We start from the raw sequence: 19,304 nt of genomic DNA on the forward strand, positions 1-19,304 counted from the left end.
AATAATTTCCATGTCCTTGGTAAACACTAAATCAAGTCTTGATGGTTTATCTCTTCCACTAAATCTGGTATCACAATCAACCCATTGAATCATCAAGTTTTTCGCCGCCTAGTTTAACAGTCTATTACTCCATGAGCTCTCGCTTCCAGTAGTTGTCAATGTCTCCCAATTTATCTCCTTACAATTAAAATCACCAACAATAACTATATCACTACTTTCCTTCACTATTTTTTCAAGACCTTTCAACACATCTACCAACATCTCTTCTTGCTCTTCTTTTTGCCAAGCATTGGTCATAGGTGGCACATGCACTCTTACATAATTCATTATCCTTCCATTTCCACTTCTAATCATGACTTGTAGAACTTCAGACATGTCTTCACTTTTTATTACCTTCTCCACTTTGACACATTTTTTTTGTCAGAATTGTCACTCCACCTCCTCCCTTGTCACTTCTATTTTTCATCCATAAATCATATTTATTATCACCAATGTCAGGAGTTCCCCATTCATTTTTCCATTTTATCTCACATAATACAGCAACATCTGGTGTGGTTCTGTTTAATAACTCATTTAATTCCATCTTTGTTGACATTAATCCATTTACATTAGTATAACATACCTTACTTACTGCTTGATGTACCATTTCTTTATCCTCATATCTCTTACTCTTCAAAAAAATTCTTCTTCACCTCCATTTGTTTTTGTTTTTTTGTTTAGCCTCATTTACCAGCTCCTTTTGCTTCAACCTTTCAGTCTCATCCATATCCCTGTTTATCCATACATTCTTATATTCTTCATCTCCAGGCAATCTCCAAGACCCATTAATTACTTCCTCTGCTTGTACCTGTGTTGCAAACCTTATTCTTATGGGTCTCATTTTTTCTTCTTCATATTTCCCAATTCTATGGAACTCTTCCACTTGCTTTACTACCTGACTGTCTTCACCTGTCACTTTCTTCAATAACTTATTCAACAGGTTCTTTTCCTTTTTGTCTCTTTGAATTCTGCTTACTATTTTCTTTTCCTTTAAACCAAATACAATTATTTGTTTATATTTTTCTACAGTGTCTCACTAACTTTTTCTCTTCTTTAATAACATTTACCACTTTCTGTCTCAGGTTTTGTTTTTCATTTTCTTGTTGTTCTATTATTTTCTTTAGTGTTTCTTCTTCAAATATAAGTTCATTTAACCACTTATTTTGTCTCATTTCCACATCCTTTACACTTGCCTTCATTTCCTCATTTCCTTTCAGAACAGTTTCTACTTTTTCCTTTATTTGTTTCTTTAAACAGTCATTTTCCACATTTAATTTCTCATTTTTATCTTCCATCTCAATCAACTTTGCTGTAATTGTCACCAACTCCTTACCAGTCTCCTTCTGGCATTCCTCCAATGCCTTTATTCTCTCCAATAACTTGTCCATCATTTCTTCCATAAGCAAAATTTTTCTACACTGCAGTCTATAATTTAGTTCCCTTTCTCCTCCAGTAAAACTCTTCAAATGAACCTCTTGGGGTGCTGCCTTTTGCCATATTTGTTCAAAATGTAAACAAACCAAACCAAACTTTGCTAGAGACAGGATAACTATACTCACGGTACTGTTTCTTTCTTCCCTATTTACCACCTAGGTATTCCAGGATCTTCATAACATATCTTGTTCCACCATGAGCAATTTGTGTTATTCCGTCCTTCTATATGCAAAGCACTAGAAAAACACGTCCTGTCAGCTCCTCTGCTGCTGTGTGTGTGTGTTAGGTGAGCGGGCCACTGGCCAAGGGACACAAAAATTTTTAATAAAAAGAAAAGCCCACTTGATGCCAATTCCTATACCAATGTCAAATAGAATAATAATAATAATCATAATAAAAAAAAGAGTGTCTTGAAACCTCCCTCTTGAAAGAATTCAAGTCATAGGAAGATGGAAATACAGAAGCAGGTAGGGAGTTCCAGAGTTTACCAAAGAGGGATGAATGAATGAGAATACTGATTAACTCATGTATTAGAGAGGTAGACAGAGAAGGAGTGAGAGAAAGAAGGAAGTCTTGTGCAGCAAGGGCACATGAGGAGGGGAGGCACGTAGTTGGTGGTAGAAGATAGCAAGAGCTGCAGCAATGAGAAAAAGGATGAAGACAGTCAGTTAGAGGAGAGGAGTTGACAAGACAAAAAGCTTTTGATTCCACCATCCCTAAAATAGTGGTGTGAGTGGAACCCCTCTCTCCCATACTCCATACATGAACAGATAAGGCCCATGTACAGAGTTAGCAGTTGGGATAGGGGTGGGGGGCAGTAGAAACTGGTAGAGATGATGCAGAACACCTAACTTCATACAAGATGATTTAGCTAGAGATGAGATGTGAGGCTTCTAGTTTAGATTATAAATAAAGGACAGACTAATGATGTTCATTGTAGAAAAGGGAGACAGTTAAGAGTCACTGAAGAAGAGGGGATAGTTGTCTAGATTGTGTCGAGTTGATAAATGGAGGAAGTGAGTCTCTGAGGCATTGAACAATACTAAGTTTGCTCTGCTCCAATCAGAAATTTTAGAGAGATCAAAAGTCAGGCATTCTCTGGCTTTCCTGCATGAACTGTTTACTTCCTGAAGGGTTGGATGTCTATGAAAAGACGTGGAAGAGTATAGGATGGTATCATCAACATAGGAATGGATAGGACAAGAAGTTTGGTTTAGAAGATCATTGATGAATAATAGGAAGAGAGTGGGTGACAGGACAGAACCCTGAGGAACACCACTGTTAATAGATTTAGGAGAAGAACAGTGACTGTCTACCACAGTAGCAACAGAACGGTCAAAAAAGAAACTTGAGATGAAGTTACAGAGAGAAGGATAGAAACCGTAGGAGGGTAGTTTGGAAATCAAAGCTTTGTGCCAGATTCTATCAAAAGTTTTTGATATGTCTAAGGCAACAGCAAAAGTTTCACCAAATTCTCTAAGAGTGTGTGTTCTGTCCTCACATCTGGTGTGATGAAGCAATGGGGCTGTACAGTACTACCATCACATCTAAAACCATGTGTGTGCATATATGTGTTTTGTTCTCTCTCTCTCTCTCTCTCTCTCTCTCTCTCTCTCTCTCTCTCTCTCTCTCTCTCTCTCTTCCATCCTTCCCTCCTCATTCTCTCCCTCTCCCTTTCCTGATCACCACCCCTTTTCCTGACCCTCATCTCCCTTTTCTGACCTCTTCCCCATTTCCTCACTCCTTCCATTCATCTATCCTACTCAGCCACCCACCCACCCACCCACCCACTTTCCTTCAACTCTGTGTGTGTGTGTGTGTGTGTGTGTGTGTGTATTTACCTAGTTTTATTATACAGGGTTCGAGCAGGGCTCATAGTGTCCTGTCTCCATATCTATATTTATCCAGAATTTCCTTAAATTTATGCACATTTGGTGCTGTAACAGCCTCCTCATTTAGACTATTCCAGATATCCAGTTCTATGTGGAAAACTGTACTTCTTGACGTCTCTCAAACACTGACTCTTCCTGATCTTCTCTGAGTGCCCTCTTGTCCATCCAGCTTTATCTTCTTCCAGCAACACCAGTTCCTGCTTGTCTGTCTCCTCAATGTGGTTAACTATTTCATACATTGTTATTAGATCTCCTCTTTCTCTTCTAACCTGCAAAGTTGGTAGTCCAATTTCCTTCAACCTCTCTTTGTATGTTAGGTTTCTCAGCTCCAGTACCATCCTTGTAGCTGCCCTCTGAATTCTTTCCAACTTCTTTATGTCTTTCTTCATGTGCGGAGACCACACCACTGCTGCATATTCCAGCCTGGGACATAGCATATTGGCTATAATTTTTTTCATCATAGTCTTATCATTGTAATGAAATGCCACCCTAATATTTATGCCATTCTGGGGTTAGGGTATCCTGAAATACCACTCCTAGATCTTTTTCCTCCTTACTCCTCATTATTACTTCCTCCCCCATTTTATAGTCCCATGCAGGTCTTTTACTCTTTCCCAATTCCATCACATGGCATTTCTTAGCATTGAATTCCAATTTTCACTTCTTGCTCCACCCATAAATTTTGACAATATTTCTTTGCAACTCTATACAATCAATGTGGCTCTTTATTACTCTTAGCAATTTTGCATCATCAGCAAACAGATTAATATAACTGGTAAAATCCTCCTGCATATCACTGATGTATATTTGGAACATAATGGGTGCTAACACTGACCTCTGTGGTACTCCACTTGTTACATTACTCCAACTTGAACAGGTGTTCCTGATCACAGTTCTCATTTCTCTGTCCTTTAAGTAGTCTCTCATCCATTTTAGCATTGTCCCTCTCAGTCCTTTTATGTTTAATCTTCCACAATAGTCTTTTATGTGGAACTTTATCAAAAGCTTTTTTGATGTCCAAATACACTGCATCTACCCACCCATTTCTGTTTTGTACTTCATCTATTACTCTTGTATGTGTGTGTGTGTGTGTGTGTGTGTGTGTGTGTGTGTGTGTGTGTGTGTGTGTGTGTGTGTGTGTGTGTGTGTGTGTGTGTGTGTGTGTGTGTGACTGACTCTCTCTCTCTCTCTCTCTTTGTGTGTGTGTGTGTGTGTGTGTGTGTGTGTGTGTGTGTGTGTGTGTGTGTGTGTGAGAGAGAGAGAGAGAGAGAGAGAGAGAGAGAGAGAGAGAGAGAGAGAGAGAGAGAGAGAGAGAGAGAGAGAGAGAGAGAGAGAGAGAGAGAGAGAGAGAGAGAGAGAGAGAGAATAACAATCCTGAGAATTGCTAAGTTGAAAGAGACTGATTGAGAATGACAATGGATGAAAGAAGCATAAATGGGAAAGAAATGGATGAAGGAAAAATTAAAAGAAGTGGAGGAGAGGAAAAAAGAATACTTATTTCTCACTACTTCTCTCCTAATTCTTCATTCACGCTTCACCCTTGCTGCTTATATTTATTCTCTCTACTTTCTCCCTGTCCTCCCATCCTCCTTCTTCATCCTTCCTACACTTCCTTACCCCATGTACTCTCCTTCCTCAGTTATGTCCCTTCCTCCCCTTCTTCCTTTCCTCTTCCTTCCTCTTTTGTCTTGTCTCAAACCTCCCTCCTTGTCACCTCCCCTCCTCATTATCTGTCAGAGATAAGGGACAAGGGAAAGGAATGGGGAGAGAGAGAGAGAGAGAGAGAGAGAGAGAGAGAGAGAGAGAGAGAGAGAGAGAGAGAGAGAGAGAGAGAGAGAGAGAGAGAGAGAGAGAGAGAGAGAGAGAGAGAGAGAGAGAGAGAGAGAGAGAGAGAGAGAGAGAAGGAAGAGGAGAAAAGGGAAGGGGGAGAAGAGAAGGGAAGGGAAGGGGAAGGGAAGGGAAGGGAAGGGAAGGAAGAGAAGGGAAGGGAAGGGAAGGGAAGGAGAGAGAGAGAGAGAGAGAGAGAGAGAGAGAGAGAGAGAGAGAGAGAGAGAGAGAGAGAGAGAGGAGAGAGAGAGAGAGAGAGAGAGAGAAAGAGAATTTTATTACTAGTAAAAATATTTGTGCTTAGTGTATTACTGCTTTAACCCATTTGCGCTGCTCGTTGCGTCAACGCAACACGAAACAAGCTATAACATGATGTTGAGCTACACTGGAAGGACAACATGCTGCACCCTGTAGCTGCTTCTGTTGCCAGTAGACATCCAGAACTCCCAGTGGAAGATCCATATGATTCCTGACATCTCACCATTTTAGGGGAAAAGTCAGTGAAAAAAGCTCCACTTTCTGAAAAACGATGTCTTCATCAAAAAGGAGATGAGTAAAGAAAATCATTATCAAATATTTGTTCATATCTATTTCACAGTAATCTTCTGTTTCTTTTGATGAAGGAACCCTTTTCAATGAAGTTTTATTTGATAGGATGCTGATGACAGTTGTGTAAAAAAATTACAAAGAAAAGTTGCGCTAATGCAACCATCGGCACCTAGTTGTTCATCAATGTTGTGCTAACGCAAGCATCGGCACCGGCTTCTTCATTGATGTAGTTATTTTGCGATGCATAGTATCTTTTTTGCACATGTAATTGCAGTGAATAGATATATACGTGTAGCCTAGCATTGTTTTTTGACAGCATACATGTTGTGTACACAAATTTTACGCAATATATTTTCTCTCTTTTTTTTTTTTTTCAGAAAAGTGAAGTTGAACAACATTCTAGATGAGCTAGAGAAACCTACCATGTCTGACGAGAGTGAAGTTAGTGATGAAGATGAACCCAGTGGAATGGTAAAACAAACTGAAGTACATGACCTTTACATCATACCTGCAAATGATGGTGCTGTGACAGTGAAGATTCTGGCGAAGAAGAAAGCGTGGATATCTCTTATCTTCCTTCAACACAATTAACTGCTTTGGCAGTGATAGAATCTTTAGAGTCACAAGATAATGCAGATGAATGTGCTGAAGGACAAGAATCCCAGAAAAAGAAAATAATAAAACTCAGAAAATGGAAAGCACAAGATCTCCCAGAAAAGAGAAATGTCCCATGTTATCCACGCAAACCATCAGTTGCTGATATTCCGCATAAGCCTAGTCAGACATTTGAGCTTTTCTTGGATGTATTAGCAATTGACCACCTACTGAAACAAACTGTGAACTAAGCTATCCAGAATGGTAAACATTCATTCACGTTAACAAGTGATGAAATGAAAACCTTCAAAGGAATTTTGTTGGTGCTAGGGTACTGTTGTGTTCCACGTCGCAGACTGCATTTGCAGAGACAGCCAGATGTCTACAATGAGCTTATTGCTGACTCCATGCATCAGGATCGCTTTGATGAGATAATGAAGTTCTTTCATGCTGCAGACAACACAAAGCTACAAAGTACAAAACACAAAGTACAGTATCATACCATGTAGGCCAGTGGAATCCTATGAAAATGTATCTAGGTTGTACTATTTCTTTTTCGATAACTATATTATAGCTCTCTCTCTCTCTCTCTCTCTCTCTCTCTCTCTCTCTCTCTCTCTCTCTCTCCAGGGGTTCTAATCACTGGTTTTCTTTCATTTATAGTGAAGTAATTCTCATATTTCTTTTTTAGTGAAGAAATTATTATCATGTATCAGAAGTGAAATGTATCTGTTTTTTTTTCAATTTTTTTTCCTTGCCAAGAATTGTATCCTAGGACCCTCCTTTGACTTTTTTATGTGAAAAAGAGTAAACTTGTTTCCCATAGTGCCCATATATGTTCAAATCAAGGGTTTTTTCTTTCTTATGTTTTTGTTAGTACATGCTAACAGTTGCGTTTACGCAACATGTAATGTGGTCGGACCACCACTTGTTGCATTTGTGCAACAACAGATTTTTTGCAATAAAATGTAAGAAGTTGCACATATGGAGTTTTTTTTTTATCAAATTTCTGCAGTTTCCTTTCACATTATGCATATAGCAAAGCAGCAACATGAAATTCTAACTTTCATTTTTTATCGGCTTAAATGGGTTAACTCCACACCAGTACATAAGAACATAAGAACATAAGAAATAAGGGAAGCTGCAAGAAGCGACCAGGCTTACACGTGGCAGTCCCTGTATGAAACACTCCTACCTATTTCCATCTGTTATCCCCATCCATAAACTTGTCTAATCTTCTCTTAAAGCTCTCTAGTGTCCTAGCACTAACTACATGATTACTGAGTCCGTTCCACTCATCTACCACTCTATTTGAGAACCAATTTTTTCCTATCTCCTTCCTAAACCTAAATTTTTCAAGCTTGAACCCGTTATTTCTTGTTCTACCCTGGTTGCTGATCCTAAGAATTTTGCTTACATCTCCCTTGTTATAACCCTTATACCACTTAAAGACTTCTATCAGGTCCCCTCTTAACCTACGTCTCTCTAGAGAATGTAAATTTAACCGCTTCAACCTCGCTTCGTAAGGAATACTCCTCATCCCCTGTATCCTTTTAGTCATTCTCCTCTGTACTGATTCTAATAGACCTATATCTTTCCTGTAATGTGGGGACCAGAACTGCACAGCGTAGTCTAGATGAGGTCTGACCAGCGCCAAGTATAACTTTAATATTACTTCCGGCCTTCCACTTTTAACACTCCTAAAAATGAATCCTAGTACCCTATTTGCCTTGTTTCTGGCTTCTATGCATTGTTTCCCTAGACGGAGTTCAGAGCTAACTATAACTCCTAAATCTTTCTCATACCCTGTACCTACCAGAGTTTGGGTGTTTAATGTGTACCTATTGTGTGGGTTTCCTCTACCTATGCTAAGCACTTTGCATTTATTGATATTAAATTGTATTTGTCATCTATCCGTCCATTCATTCATTCTATCTAAGTCTGTCTGCAAGGCGATGGCATCCGCTTCTGACCTAATTAATCTACCTATCTTTGTGTCAGTATGTGTGATCTTTTTGTGAACAGAAAACTTTGTTTTCATGACTCTGGGCACATCTTTAGGACACATAACCAACTATCTATTGTTCTGCTTGTTGTGCACTCATCCTGGCAAAAGATTTTCTCATCAGAAAAGAAAAAAAAAAAAAACTTGCTGTTTACAAGATTTGTTTTTGTCATTTCAGTGAGCAGTCCCATCCACATTTTGTGGAGTTATTGCAAGGATCTTCAGTCAGAATGCTTTCAGAATGGCACAAACACAGAAATTTCAAGGACTGAGATGGAGGGATCAGTGTCATTGAGTTGCTGCACATACAAAATTAAATTGCCACTCTTCACTCTCAATTGCATGTCTCTGGCAGTCATGACCTCCACATCAAGGTCAGGATCTACTAACAGCTTCCTAATTCTCTGGACTGTCCTCAGTGGCAACTTCAACTATGATGACATTGTTGGTCATCCCAGTTCAGATGGAGTAAACTATCACCTTCCTTCTGCACTCCTCAGGCAACTCATAACCATTTGTTCTGTTTGGGATCTGCATTCTTTGAAGCCTAAGTGTAAACTGAAAATCCTGAATCAATAGTGTGGATGCAGAAAATCTAGTTCTATCTGGATTTTTCCAGTTAAAACACAGCAATTCTACTTTCGCATCCTGTATCTTTTCAATTAGTAGGCGTTCTTGTTCATTTTAAATTTCCTAAATCCATCTCATGTTCCTGTTCATCCAACTCCATTGTGTCTTCATAGCACTTGCTCTGAAATGACAAGCAAAATATCCTTTAGATAGGACATCTCAAAGCCAGGGATTTAAAATTTTGGTGCCTGTTAATGCCAGAGGCAAAAGGTATCTCAATTGATTGTGATCCAGAGGGTGTCTCAGCTGATCAAGAGGCAGAGGATGTGACAGATGCTTGAGAGATGGTGATCACAAACTGGTGTTGCGAGTTTGTGGCCTGATTGTGGGAGGGACATGCAGTACCACAGTACTTGGAACATAGCCTGAAGTGCCAAAAATAAAAGAATATTATCAGTCATATTACAAGAGAGAGAGAGAGAGAGAGAGAGAGAGAGAGAGAGAGAGAGAGAGAGAGAGAGAGAGAGAGAGAGAGAGAGAGAGAGAGAGAGAGAGAGAGAGAGAGAGAGAGAGAGAGAGAGAAACTACATGGCCACCCCAAACAAGAAAAGATAATTAAAGTGACCAACAGATTCCCCAAAATTTATTGCAAGTGCATAAATAGAGCTAAAATTATATTTCTAAGACAGCAGATAATCAATGGAATTATTCTGTATATTCCTAATATACAGAATATATATAATTGTATATAATTGTATTCCTGTATATTTGTTTTTAGTTAGGCAAATATCTTATGACTTTTCTGATCATGTGAAATAGTTTTCAATTAAAATTTTTGACTACATTTTTCCATTTGTTTCCTTTTAAGGGTCTTTATTGTACTTATTACTTCTGTTTTGTCAGATAAAAAAATATTACAGAAAATACTTACTTCCTGGTCTGTCAGTTCTCAGAATTCTGAAGAGTCTAACTCTTGAGAAATGATGGCGAGCACAGTAGCTGTGTTCACATTATCCATCTTCTTGTTTGGAGATCCCTCATCTGTCTTCATGCATTGTCTCTTGTCTGTATTATATTTCTTCTTGGCTCTGGCAAATGTGAAGAGAATTATTAATATTTAAACATTCACAGATAAATCTGGATTAAACTTTCAAAATGATACCTAAATAATCCATGCACTATTAAATATGTATTTACCTAGTTGTGAGATACAGGATAAGAGCCACACTAGATTCATGCTGTCCCATCTCCATATTGACTTATCCAAATTTTCTTTAAATTTATGAACTGTCTTGGCACACACAGTCTCATCAATAAGTTAATTCCACACTGCTATGCTTCTGTGAGAAAAGCCATGTTCCTTAATGTCTGTTCTGCAAACACTCCTTTTCAATTTTCTTCCATGTCCTCTGGTACCTCTCGTATCTGGTATCACAAGGTCATCCTTGTCCAACTTTTCCATCCCTTCCAGTATTCTATATAGTGCTATTAAATCACCTCTTTCATTTTTTCCAGTGTAGTCAGACCCAATCTCTTCAACCTCTCTATAACTATACCCTCTTAGGCTTGTAGGGATTTTTGCTGCAGCTCTCTGAATTCTTTCTAGCTTTCTGATATCCTTCTTCATACTTGGTGACCACACTAATCTTGGACATATCATTGTTATCAGTTTTTTTTATCATATCTTCACCAATAAAGGTGAGTGCCATCTTGATGTTTCTCAGCATATTATATGTTTCTCCAGTGATCTTGTTAATATGCTCTGCAAACAACAGTTTATTAGAATTGGTTAATCCCAGATTTTTCTTCTGTTCTTAAAGTAATTTTCTCATTTCCCAAATAGTAGTTGTCTTCTGTTCTTTTTGCACTCTTTCCAAACTTCACCACACTGCATTTCTTGGCATTAAACTCCATGTTCCATCTCAACAACCATTCATTTATCTTAATTAAGTCTTGATTCAGACTTTCACAGTCTTTTTATTTGTTACTTTTCTCATAATCTTAGCATCATCAGCAAAGAGGCTTATGTAGCTTGTCACTCCTCTTGTCATGTCATTTACATATACAGTAAAATCCCTTTCATCCGGCATTTGAGTATCCAGCGGCTTCAAGTATCTGGCACATTTTTCCCTGAGCCTTAAAATCAATAAAAAATCAGTGTGTACTCATAAAATCAATTAAAATTCCCACGCGAGGCATACTTTGTCCCCTCGCCACCAGAGCGCACTGCTTCGCGCCACCCGCGGCCCACTGCACTGTGTTTACTCAGTGACTCAGTCCTGCGTGTGCACTGTTTATCGCCTGACGCCTTCATAATGCTAAAGTTGTAGAAAAGAGGAAGCATGTTGTGCTTACACTTAAGAAGAAGGTAGACATTTGTCGATGATTAGAGAGAGGTGAAAGCAGACTGCAACTAATGGCGGAATATGGTGTGGGCTCATCAACTATTTATGACATTAAATCCCAAACGAAAAAGTTGCGGGATTACATGAAAGCCACTGACACCCCAAAGGCAGCGGAAAATCATCACACACTGCAGTATCATCGTGGTGAAATGATGGACAAAGTATTATATGAGTGATTCAGCTTGAAAAGATCAGAAGGAGTCACAATTACAGGCCCAATGCTACAACTGTGTGTAGGTGAGTGTGAGGTGGCAGTGCGGGTGGCGACGCACGGCACGGCGATCAGCTGATCTTTGTTGTGATAAGATGTGTGAGTGTAGGGTGGTGATTGTGGACATAATTTCACTTATATTCAAGTATCTGGCATGTCGGTGGTCCTGTGGATGCCGGATAAGAGGGATTTTACTGTATTGCAAACATAAATGGTGCTACTAATGATAATTGTAGAACTCATTTCAACTGTGATTACTGTCCTCATTTCTCTGTCTGTCAAAAAGTCAGTCATCCATTTTTAATAATGATCCTCCCAGTCCTATATTTTTCAATTTCCATATTAGCCTTTTGTATGGTACTTTATCAAATGCTTTTGTTAGGTCCAAGTATATGCAGTCAGCACGTCTGTCTGTCTCTTGCACTATGTCCATTACTTTTGAGAAGAAGCTTATCAGATTGTTACACAAGATCATCCTTCTCTAAATCTGAATTGTCTCTTTGTTATCACATTGTTGTCTTCCAGGTATTTCACCTATCTGCTCTTGATGATGATCTTTTCATAAATCTATGATGCCACACTTGATCTATTTGTCTATGATCTAATTTGTCTTCTTTACTTCCAGTTTTGTGATTTGGGGTAATATCCACCCATTTCCAATCTTTAGGTACTCTTCCTTCCAGCAGGGTGGCACTGATTATATTGTGTATCACTTTGGCTAGTTGTGAACAGCACTCCTTTAGAATCCAGTTCAACACACCATCAGGTCCAATTGCTTTCCTTACATCCAGCTCTTCCAACAATCTCTACTTCTGATGATGATGTTATTACCTCTTTCAGACTATTCTCATTTTCTATTGTTATCTTTTCTTCCCTAAAATCATTTTCCTTAGTAAACACTGAGTGGAAGTATCTGTTAAACACTTCTGCCATCTCTACTGGGCCTCTGACTGTTTTCTTCTCCAACTTTTTACTCTGCTGATGTCTTCTTTAATCTTCAATTTTCCATTGATAAATCTATAAAACAGTTTTGGTAGATCTTTACATTCATCCACAACATTCTTTTCGTAATTCTTCAGCTCATCTCAGCGTATTTTGACATATTCGTTCCTATTTCTTATATAATTAGTCTACAAGTAAATTTTTATTTTCCCTCCACTTGTTCCATGCTTTTCTCTCTCCAGTCTAATTTTAGCACATCTCTTATTATACCAATTCTTCTTAAATATGTTCTTCATTGATTTCTTAGTGACCCATTTCTCCACTCCTTTATTATAAATATCCAGGAAGGTGGTCCACTTTTCTTCTATGTCGCCCGTTTGAAATACTTTGTTCCAATCCACTTCATCAAAATTCTTCATAACTTCTCCAAAATTTGTCTTACTATAGTTCAACCATTCTCTCTTGTGGTCTTCTTTTCTTGTACTGATGTTTTCATCCATTACTAAGAACTGAATCAATGCATAATCACCTTTTCCTATTGGGTTTTTGTGTTTTAAATCCTCTACTATGACTTGTTCCTTGGTAAAATTTGACTGAGTCTTGATGGTGTCATTTTCTCTGAATCTCGTGTCTTCTTTAATCCACTACGCAAGAATATTTGCAATAGCCAACTCCTGTAATTTGTTCCTCCATGATGACTTGCTACTTTCTGTGGTCCAACTTTCCCAAGATACCTCTTTACAATTAATGCCTAAAGACCTGAGGGGGGTGGGGAAAATTTGACTGACCACCAGGACCACAGCTTGAACTTAAAACATGTAAAACAGCCTGTTTTTGCATGCTTATTTCTCTTAACCTACAATGAACAAGTGAATGAAAACTGTACTCTCCCCACAATCAACTCTTTCGAATGGCCTCATCTGGAAGTCTGTTGGTGCCATGGTTACGGAGATATCATGAGTTGAATGAGGTGGTGTCAGTGTACACTGAGTGTGGCTCAGCCCACTTGTCTGATTGGCTTACCCCGGCTGTGGCTAGGGGAAAAAGAAAACAGGTGCTCTACATTTTCCATACACCCCCTACCTGGGTATTTTCTCTGCCCCCGTGCATTACAATAGCTGATAGTGTGGTTAGCATGGTATGAGCGTGGGGAGTGAAGGTAAGGAAATTCAGCAAGTGAGCTGAATCAGACGCCCTGGAATCACATTCCTGGCCATGACGGAGCCTAGCTGTAGACTGATAACCCTTGCTGTCTGACTTGAAATCAGTGTAGTCATAGCCCGGGCTAGCAAATTGGGCAGAAAATGGCATAATTTGGCTTTATTTTAGCAAAGACATCATTCAATGTCTCCAGTCCTATAGCGGCAGGATGATGATCAACGTCCTCAATTCTTTAGGGGGTTAAAGTCTTCCATCACTAGTACATTTTAATTTTCTTCAAGCAACTTGGATAAACATGCCCTTGTATCTTCCAGTATTCTCTTGCATTCTCTCTCTCCCCAAGAGTTGGAATAAGGGGGAATATAAGTCACTACAGTATGTGGCATCTTCCCAGATTTCTTTTTAAGCTTACTTTCATTATTTCTGGCTCCCCCTCTCCACATGTAGTAGACTCCACCATCAAATCTTTTCCAACTAGGGGCATCACATCTCCACCCTCCTTACTTTTTCTATTTCTCATCCAGAGGTTGTATTTTCCATCTCTAATATTTAAAATGTCCACATCATTCACCAGTTTTGTTTCAACATTTCCCATGATATCCATGATACCCATGATATTCTTTTAAACAATCTTTACTTCCAACACTGCTGACATCAAACCAGTTATGTTTGCATGTGCCACTTTTAATCCTCCCCCTCTGCATTGTCCTCTCTCCTGTACCACTTTCTCACCCTCATGTCTATGGCCCTCCAACAGAACCTCTTCTTCTCCACTCCTAATCTTTCTTACTTTTTTTTCATTTGTTTCTCTTCTTAATTCATTTATAGTGGCTCTCTCTTCTCTGGTCTTATCTTTTTTATCCATATTTGTATGTACTCTTCAACTCTGGCCAATTTCCAAGCTTTGCCTATTATTTCTTCAGCTGCTGCTTGTAATCTAAACCTTATTTTAGTGGGATGCTGTCTACCCTCAACATATCTGCCCAATCTTCAAATTTCTTCAATCTCTTCTGCCAGCTCCTTGTCTTCTTGTATTGTTTTCACCATTTTATCCACTCACCTCTTTTCCTTCTTTACCCTTTCTTGCCTCTGTGGTATACACTCCTCCTTTAAAGCAAATACCACTACAGTCTTTTTCCTATCTACTGTGTCTCTCACCAAGTTTTCTCTCTGCTTGATCACTTTAGCAACCTTTTCTGTTGGTATGCTGACATTTACCTTAGTTTGCTCTTCCACAATCCTCCTAAAGTTGATCTTCTTTTCCTTCTATTCCTTCTTCCAAATTCCCTGCTTTACATTTAACTCATCAACCTTGTCTTCATGCTCCATTGTTTTCTTCTCATATAGTGCTAATTTTGTGTGTAAATCATCATACACACCTTTCTAAACTCCCTTCTCAGTAATCAAAATTTCAACCATTCTTTCCATCTTTTCCATCCTTACTTACATCTCTCGCATTTCACTCTCCAGCTCAATAAAACTTCTTCCCAACAAGCTCTCTCCAGTTCTTCTCTCATCCCCACCAAAACCAGAAAAATCCCAGTCTTTCCTTCAGAACAGTCCCCGTTGGAGGTGTAGGGGCTGAGGTTCCCTGCTCATTATGGCAGTCATTACACTTTCCCTAAAACTTTTTTGGAGACAGGACAGCAGCAAGTAACACTAGTGTGACTCCCACCACCAAGGACAGCTCTCAGTGATGTAAACAGCAGGATATTAGCAGCGGCATCTGTTGTTATCCTCACACATCTATTGTGTGTGTGTGTGTGTGTGTGTGTATTTACCTAGTTGTATTTACTACCTATTTGTGTTTTACAGGAAAAGAGCTATGCTCATGCTGTCCTGTCTCCATATCTATAAGCATCCAGCTTAACTTTAAATTAATGAATATTTGTTGCTTGTACCACTGTTTCATCTAAGTTGTTCCATATTTCTATGCTTCTATTTGGGAAACCACATTTCTTGATATCTCTTCTACTTGCTGTTTTCCTCAATTTCAATCCATGTCCTCTTGTATCTCTTGAGTCCCACACAAATAAGTCTTCTTTGTCAACTTGATCCTTACCCTTTAAAGCTCTGTATATAGCAATCAGGTCCCCTCTTTCTCTTCTCTCTTGTAATGATGGAAGCTTCAATCTCCTTAATCTTTCTTCATTGGTTAAATCTCTCAAACTTGGTACCAGTTTGGTTGCAGCTCTCTGGATCCTTTCTATTTTCCTTATTTCCTTTTTATCATGGGGTGACCAAACAGTTTTGGTTGAATCACATATTCCATCAACTTTTTCATCATCTCTTCATCCATGTAAGCACTTGCCCCCTTTCATCTTTCTTAGTAACTCATAGGTTTCCCCAACATGTTGTTTACATGTTTTTCTGGCGATAAATTATCACTTATTGTAATTCCCAAGTCTTTTTTTTCTTTGGTTTTCTTAATTTCCACTTCTCCCATAGTGTAGGACCTTGTCAATCTTCTTTTGCTTTTTCCTAATTCCATCACCTTGCATTTTTTTGCATTAAATTCCATTTCCCATTTCTTACTCCATTTATATATCTTATTTAGATCTTTCTGTAATATTTCACAATTCATATTGTTTTCCACTCTTTTCAATAATTTTGCATCGTCTGCAAACATATTTATATAACTGTCAACCTCATCCACCATATTGTTGACATACGCCAGAAACATTACGGGGGCTAAACAGCCCCCAAGAGTTATATATCCTTATAAATTCATCCCATTTTTCCTGAACATCTGCATCTTTGGAGTCTTTCCAGTCCATGGCAGCAAATTATTTTTTTTTAAATTTTTGAAAATCAGCTTTACTATATTTAAATCTTTCACCTTATAATTTTCATCAATGATTACATTTTCATTTTTCAAATTAAATTCCATCAACACATGATCACTTTTACCTAGGGGGCTATCATAGTGTATAGTTTCAATAATTTCCATGTCCTTGGTAAACACTAAATCAAGTCTTGATGGTTTATCTCTTCCACTAAATCTGGTATCACAATCAACCCATTGAATCATCAAGTTTTTCGCCGCCTAGTTTAACAGTCTATTACTCCATGAGCTCTCGCTTCCAGTAGTTGTCAATGTCTCCCAATTTATCTCCTTACAATTAAAATCACCAACAATAACTATATCACTACTTTCCTTCACTATTTTTTCAAGACCTTTCAACACATCTACCAACATCTCTTCTTGCTCTTCTTTTTGCCAAGCATTGGTCATAGGTGGCACATGCACTCTTACATAATTCATTATCCTTCCATTTCCACTTCTAATCATGACTTGTAGAACTTCAGACATGTCTTCACTTTTATTACCTTCTCCACTTTGCCACATATTTTTTTATCAGAATTGTCACTCCACCTCCTCCCTTGTCACTTCTATTTTTCATCCATAAATCATATTTATTATCACCAATGTCAGGAGTTCCCCATTCATTTTTCCATTTTGTCTCACATAATACAGCAACATCTGGTGTGGTTTTGTTTAATAACTCATTTAATTCCATCTTTGTTGACATTAATCCATTTACATTAGTACAACATACCTTACTTACTGCTTGATGTACCATTTCTTTATCCTCATATCTCTTACTCTTCAAAAAAAATTCTTCTTCACCTCTATTTGTTTTTGTTTTTTTGTTTAGCCTCATTTACCAGCTCCTTTTGCTTCAACCTTTCAGTCTCATCCATATCCCTGTTTATCCATACATTCTTATATTCTTCATCTCCAGGCAATCTCCAAGACCCATTAATTACTTCCTCTGCTTGTACCTGTGTTGCAAACCTTATTCTTATGGATCTCATTTTTTCTTCTTCATATTTCCCAATTCTATGGACTCTTCCACTTGCTTTACTACCTGACTGTCTTCACCTGTCACTTTCTTCAGTAACTTATTCAACAGGTTCTTTTCCTTTTCCTCTCTTTTAATTCTGCTTACTATTTTCTTTTCCTTTAATCCAAATACAATTACTTGTTTATATTTTTCTACAGTGTCTCACTAACTTTTTCTCTTACCACTTTGTCAGATTTTGTTTCTCATTTTCTTGTTGTTTTATTATTTTCTTTAGTGTTTCTTCTTCAAATATAAATTCATTTAACCACTTATTTTGTCTCATTTCCACATTCTTTACACTTGCCTTCATTTCCCCATTTTCTTTCAGAACAGTTTCTACTTTTTCCTTTATTTGTTTCCTTAAACAGTCATTTTCCACCTTTAACTTCTCATTTTTATTTTCCATCTCCATCAACTTTGCCATAATAATCACCAATTCCTCACCTGTCACCTTTTGGTGTCCCTCCAATGTCTTTATTCTCTTCACTAACTTGTCCATCAATTTTTCCATATATAAAATTTTTCTATACTGCAATCTATAATATAGTTATCTTTCTTCACCAGTAAAACCTTCAAAGGACTCCCATTCTTTTGGGATGTCGCCCTATGCCATTTTGTCCAAAGTGTAAACAAACCAACCAAACTCTCCTAGAGACAGGATAACTATACTCATGTACTATTTCTCCCCTCCCTATTTACCACCTAGGTATTCCTGGGTCTTCATATCATAACTTGTTCCACCATGAGTGATTTGTGTTATTCCTTCCTTCTATATGTAGAGCACTAGGAAACACGTCCTGTCAGCTCTGCCACCACCGTTTGTGTGTGTGTGTGTGTGTGTGTGTGTGTGTGTGTGTGTGTGTGTGTGTGTATTTACCTAGTTGTATAATACAGGGTTCAAGCAGGGCTCATAGTGTCCTGTCTCCATATCTATATTTATCCAGAATTTCCATAAATTTCTGCATGTTAGGTGCTGTAAACAACCTCCTCATTTAGACCATTCTAGATATCCACAGTTCTATGTGGAAAATTGTACTTCTTGATGTCCCTCAGACACTGACTAATCCTGATCTTCTTTGGGTGCTTCATCATCTTCCAGCAACACCAAGTCCTGCTTATCTATCTTCTTAGTGTGGTTAACTATTTTGTACATCATTAGATCTCCTCTTTCACTTCTAACTTGCAAAGTTGACAGTCCCCTTTCCTTTAACCTCTCTTCATATGTTAGGTCTTTCAGCTCCAGTACCATCCTTGTAGCTGCCCTCTGAATTCTTTCCAAATTCTTTATGTCTTTCTTCACATGCAAAGACCACACCACTGCTGTATATTCTAGCCTGGGACATAGCATAGTGGCTATAATTTTTTCATAATAGTCTTATCCATGTAATGAAATGCCACCCTAATATTTGTTAACATCCTGTACGTCAAGCCAGATATCTCACTTATATGCTGTTCTGGGGTCAGGGTATCTTGGAAAAAAAAAAAAAAAAAAAAAAAAAAAAAAAAAAAAAAAAACAATCCTAGGTCTTTTTCCTCCTTGCTCCTCATTATTACTTCCTCCCCCATTTTATAGTCCCATGCAGGTCTTCTCTTACTCTTTTCCAATTCCATCACATGGCATTTCTTAGCAGTGAATTCGTTTCCACTTCTTGCTCCACCCATAAATCTTGTCAATATCTCTTTGCAACTCCATACAATCAATGTGGCTCTTTAACAATTTTGCATCATCAGCAAACAGATTAATATAACTGGTCAAACTCTCCTGCATATCACTGATGTATATTTGGTACATAATGGGTGCTAACACTGACCCCTGTGGTACTCCAC

At 38.2% G+C, this 19,304-nt stretch overlaps 1 protein-coding gene across 3 annotated transcripts in view; it reads right to left on the minus strand.

Moving 5' to 3' along the window:
- LOC135116414 (uncharacterized) overlaps window positions 1-19,304 on the minus strand; it is a 148,849-nt gene that overhangs the window by 11,255 nt on the left and 118,290 nt on the right. For 2 of the 3 annotated variants that reach the window (XM_064033864.1, XM_064033863.1), the window contains 2 exons: window positions 9,842-9,998; window positions 8,337-9,335 (listed from right to left, as the gene is read on the minus strand). The exons of the other annotated variant lie outside the window; for it this stretch is intronic. In XM_064033864.1, coding sequence (XP_063889934.1) covers window positions 9,860-9,998 — 139 coding nt within the window. In that variant the 3' untranslated portion in view covers window positions 8,337-9,335; window positions 9,842-9,859. Of the gene's footprint in view, window positions 1-8,336; window positions 9,336-9,841; window positions 9,999-19,304 lie in introns of those variants that run through there. 3 annotated transcript variants of the gene reach the window in all.

Source organism: Scylla paramamosain, chromosome 31 (genome assembly GCF_035594125.1).
Source record: "Scylla paramamosain isolate STU-SP2022 chromosome 31, ASM3559412v1, whole genome shotgun sequence".
In the NCBI taxonomy this organism is placed as follows: domain Eukaryota; kingdom Metazoa; phylum Arthropoda; class Malacostraca; order Decapoda; family Portunidae; genus Scylla; species Scylla paramamosain.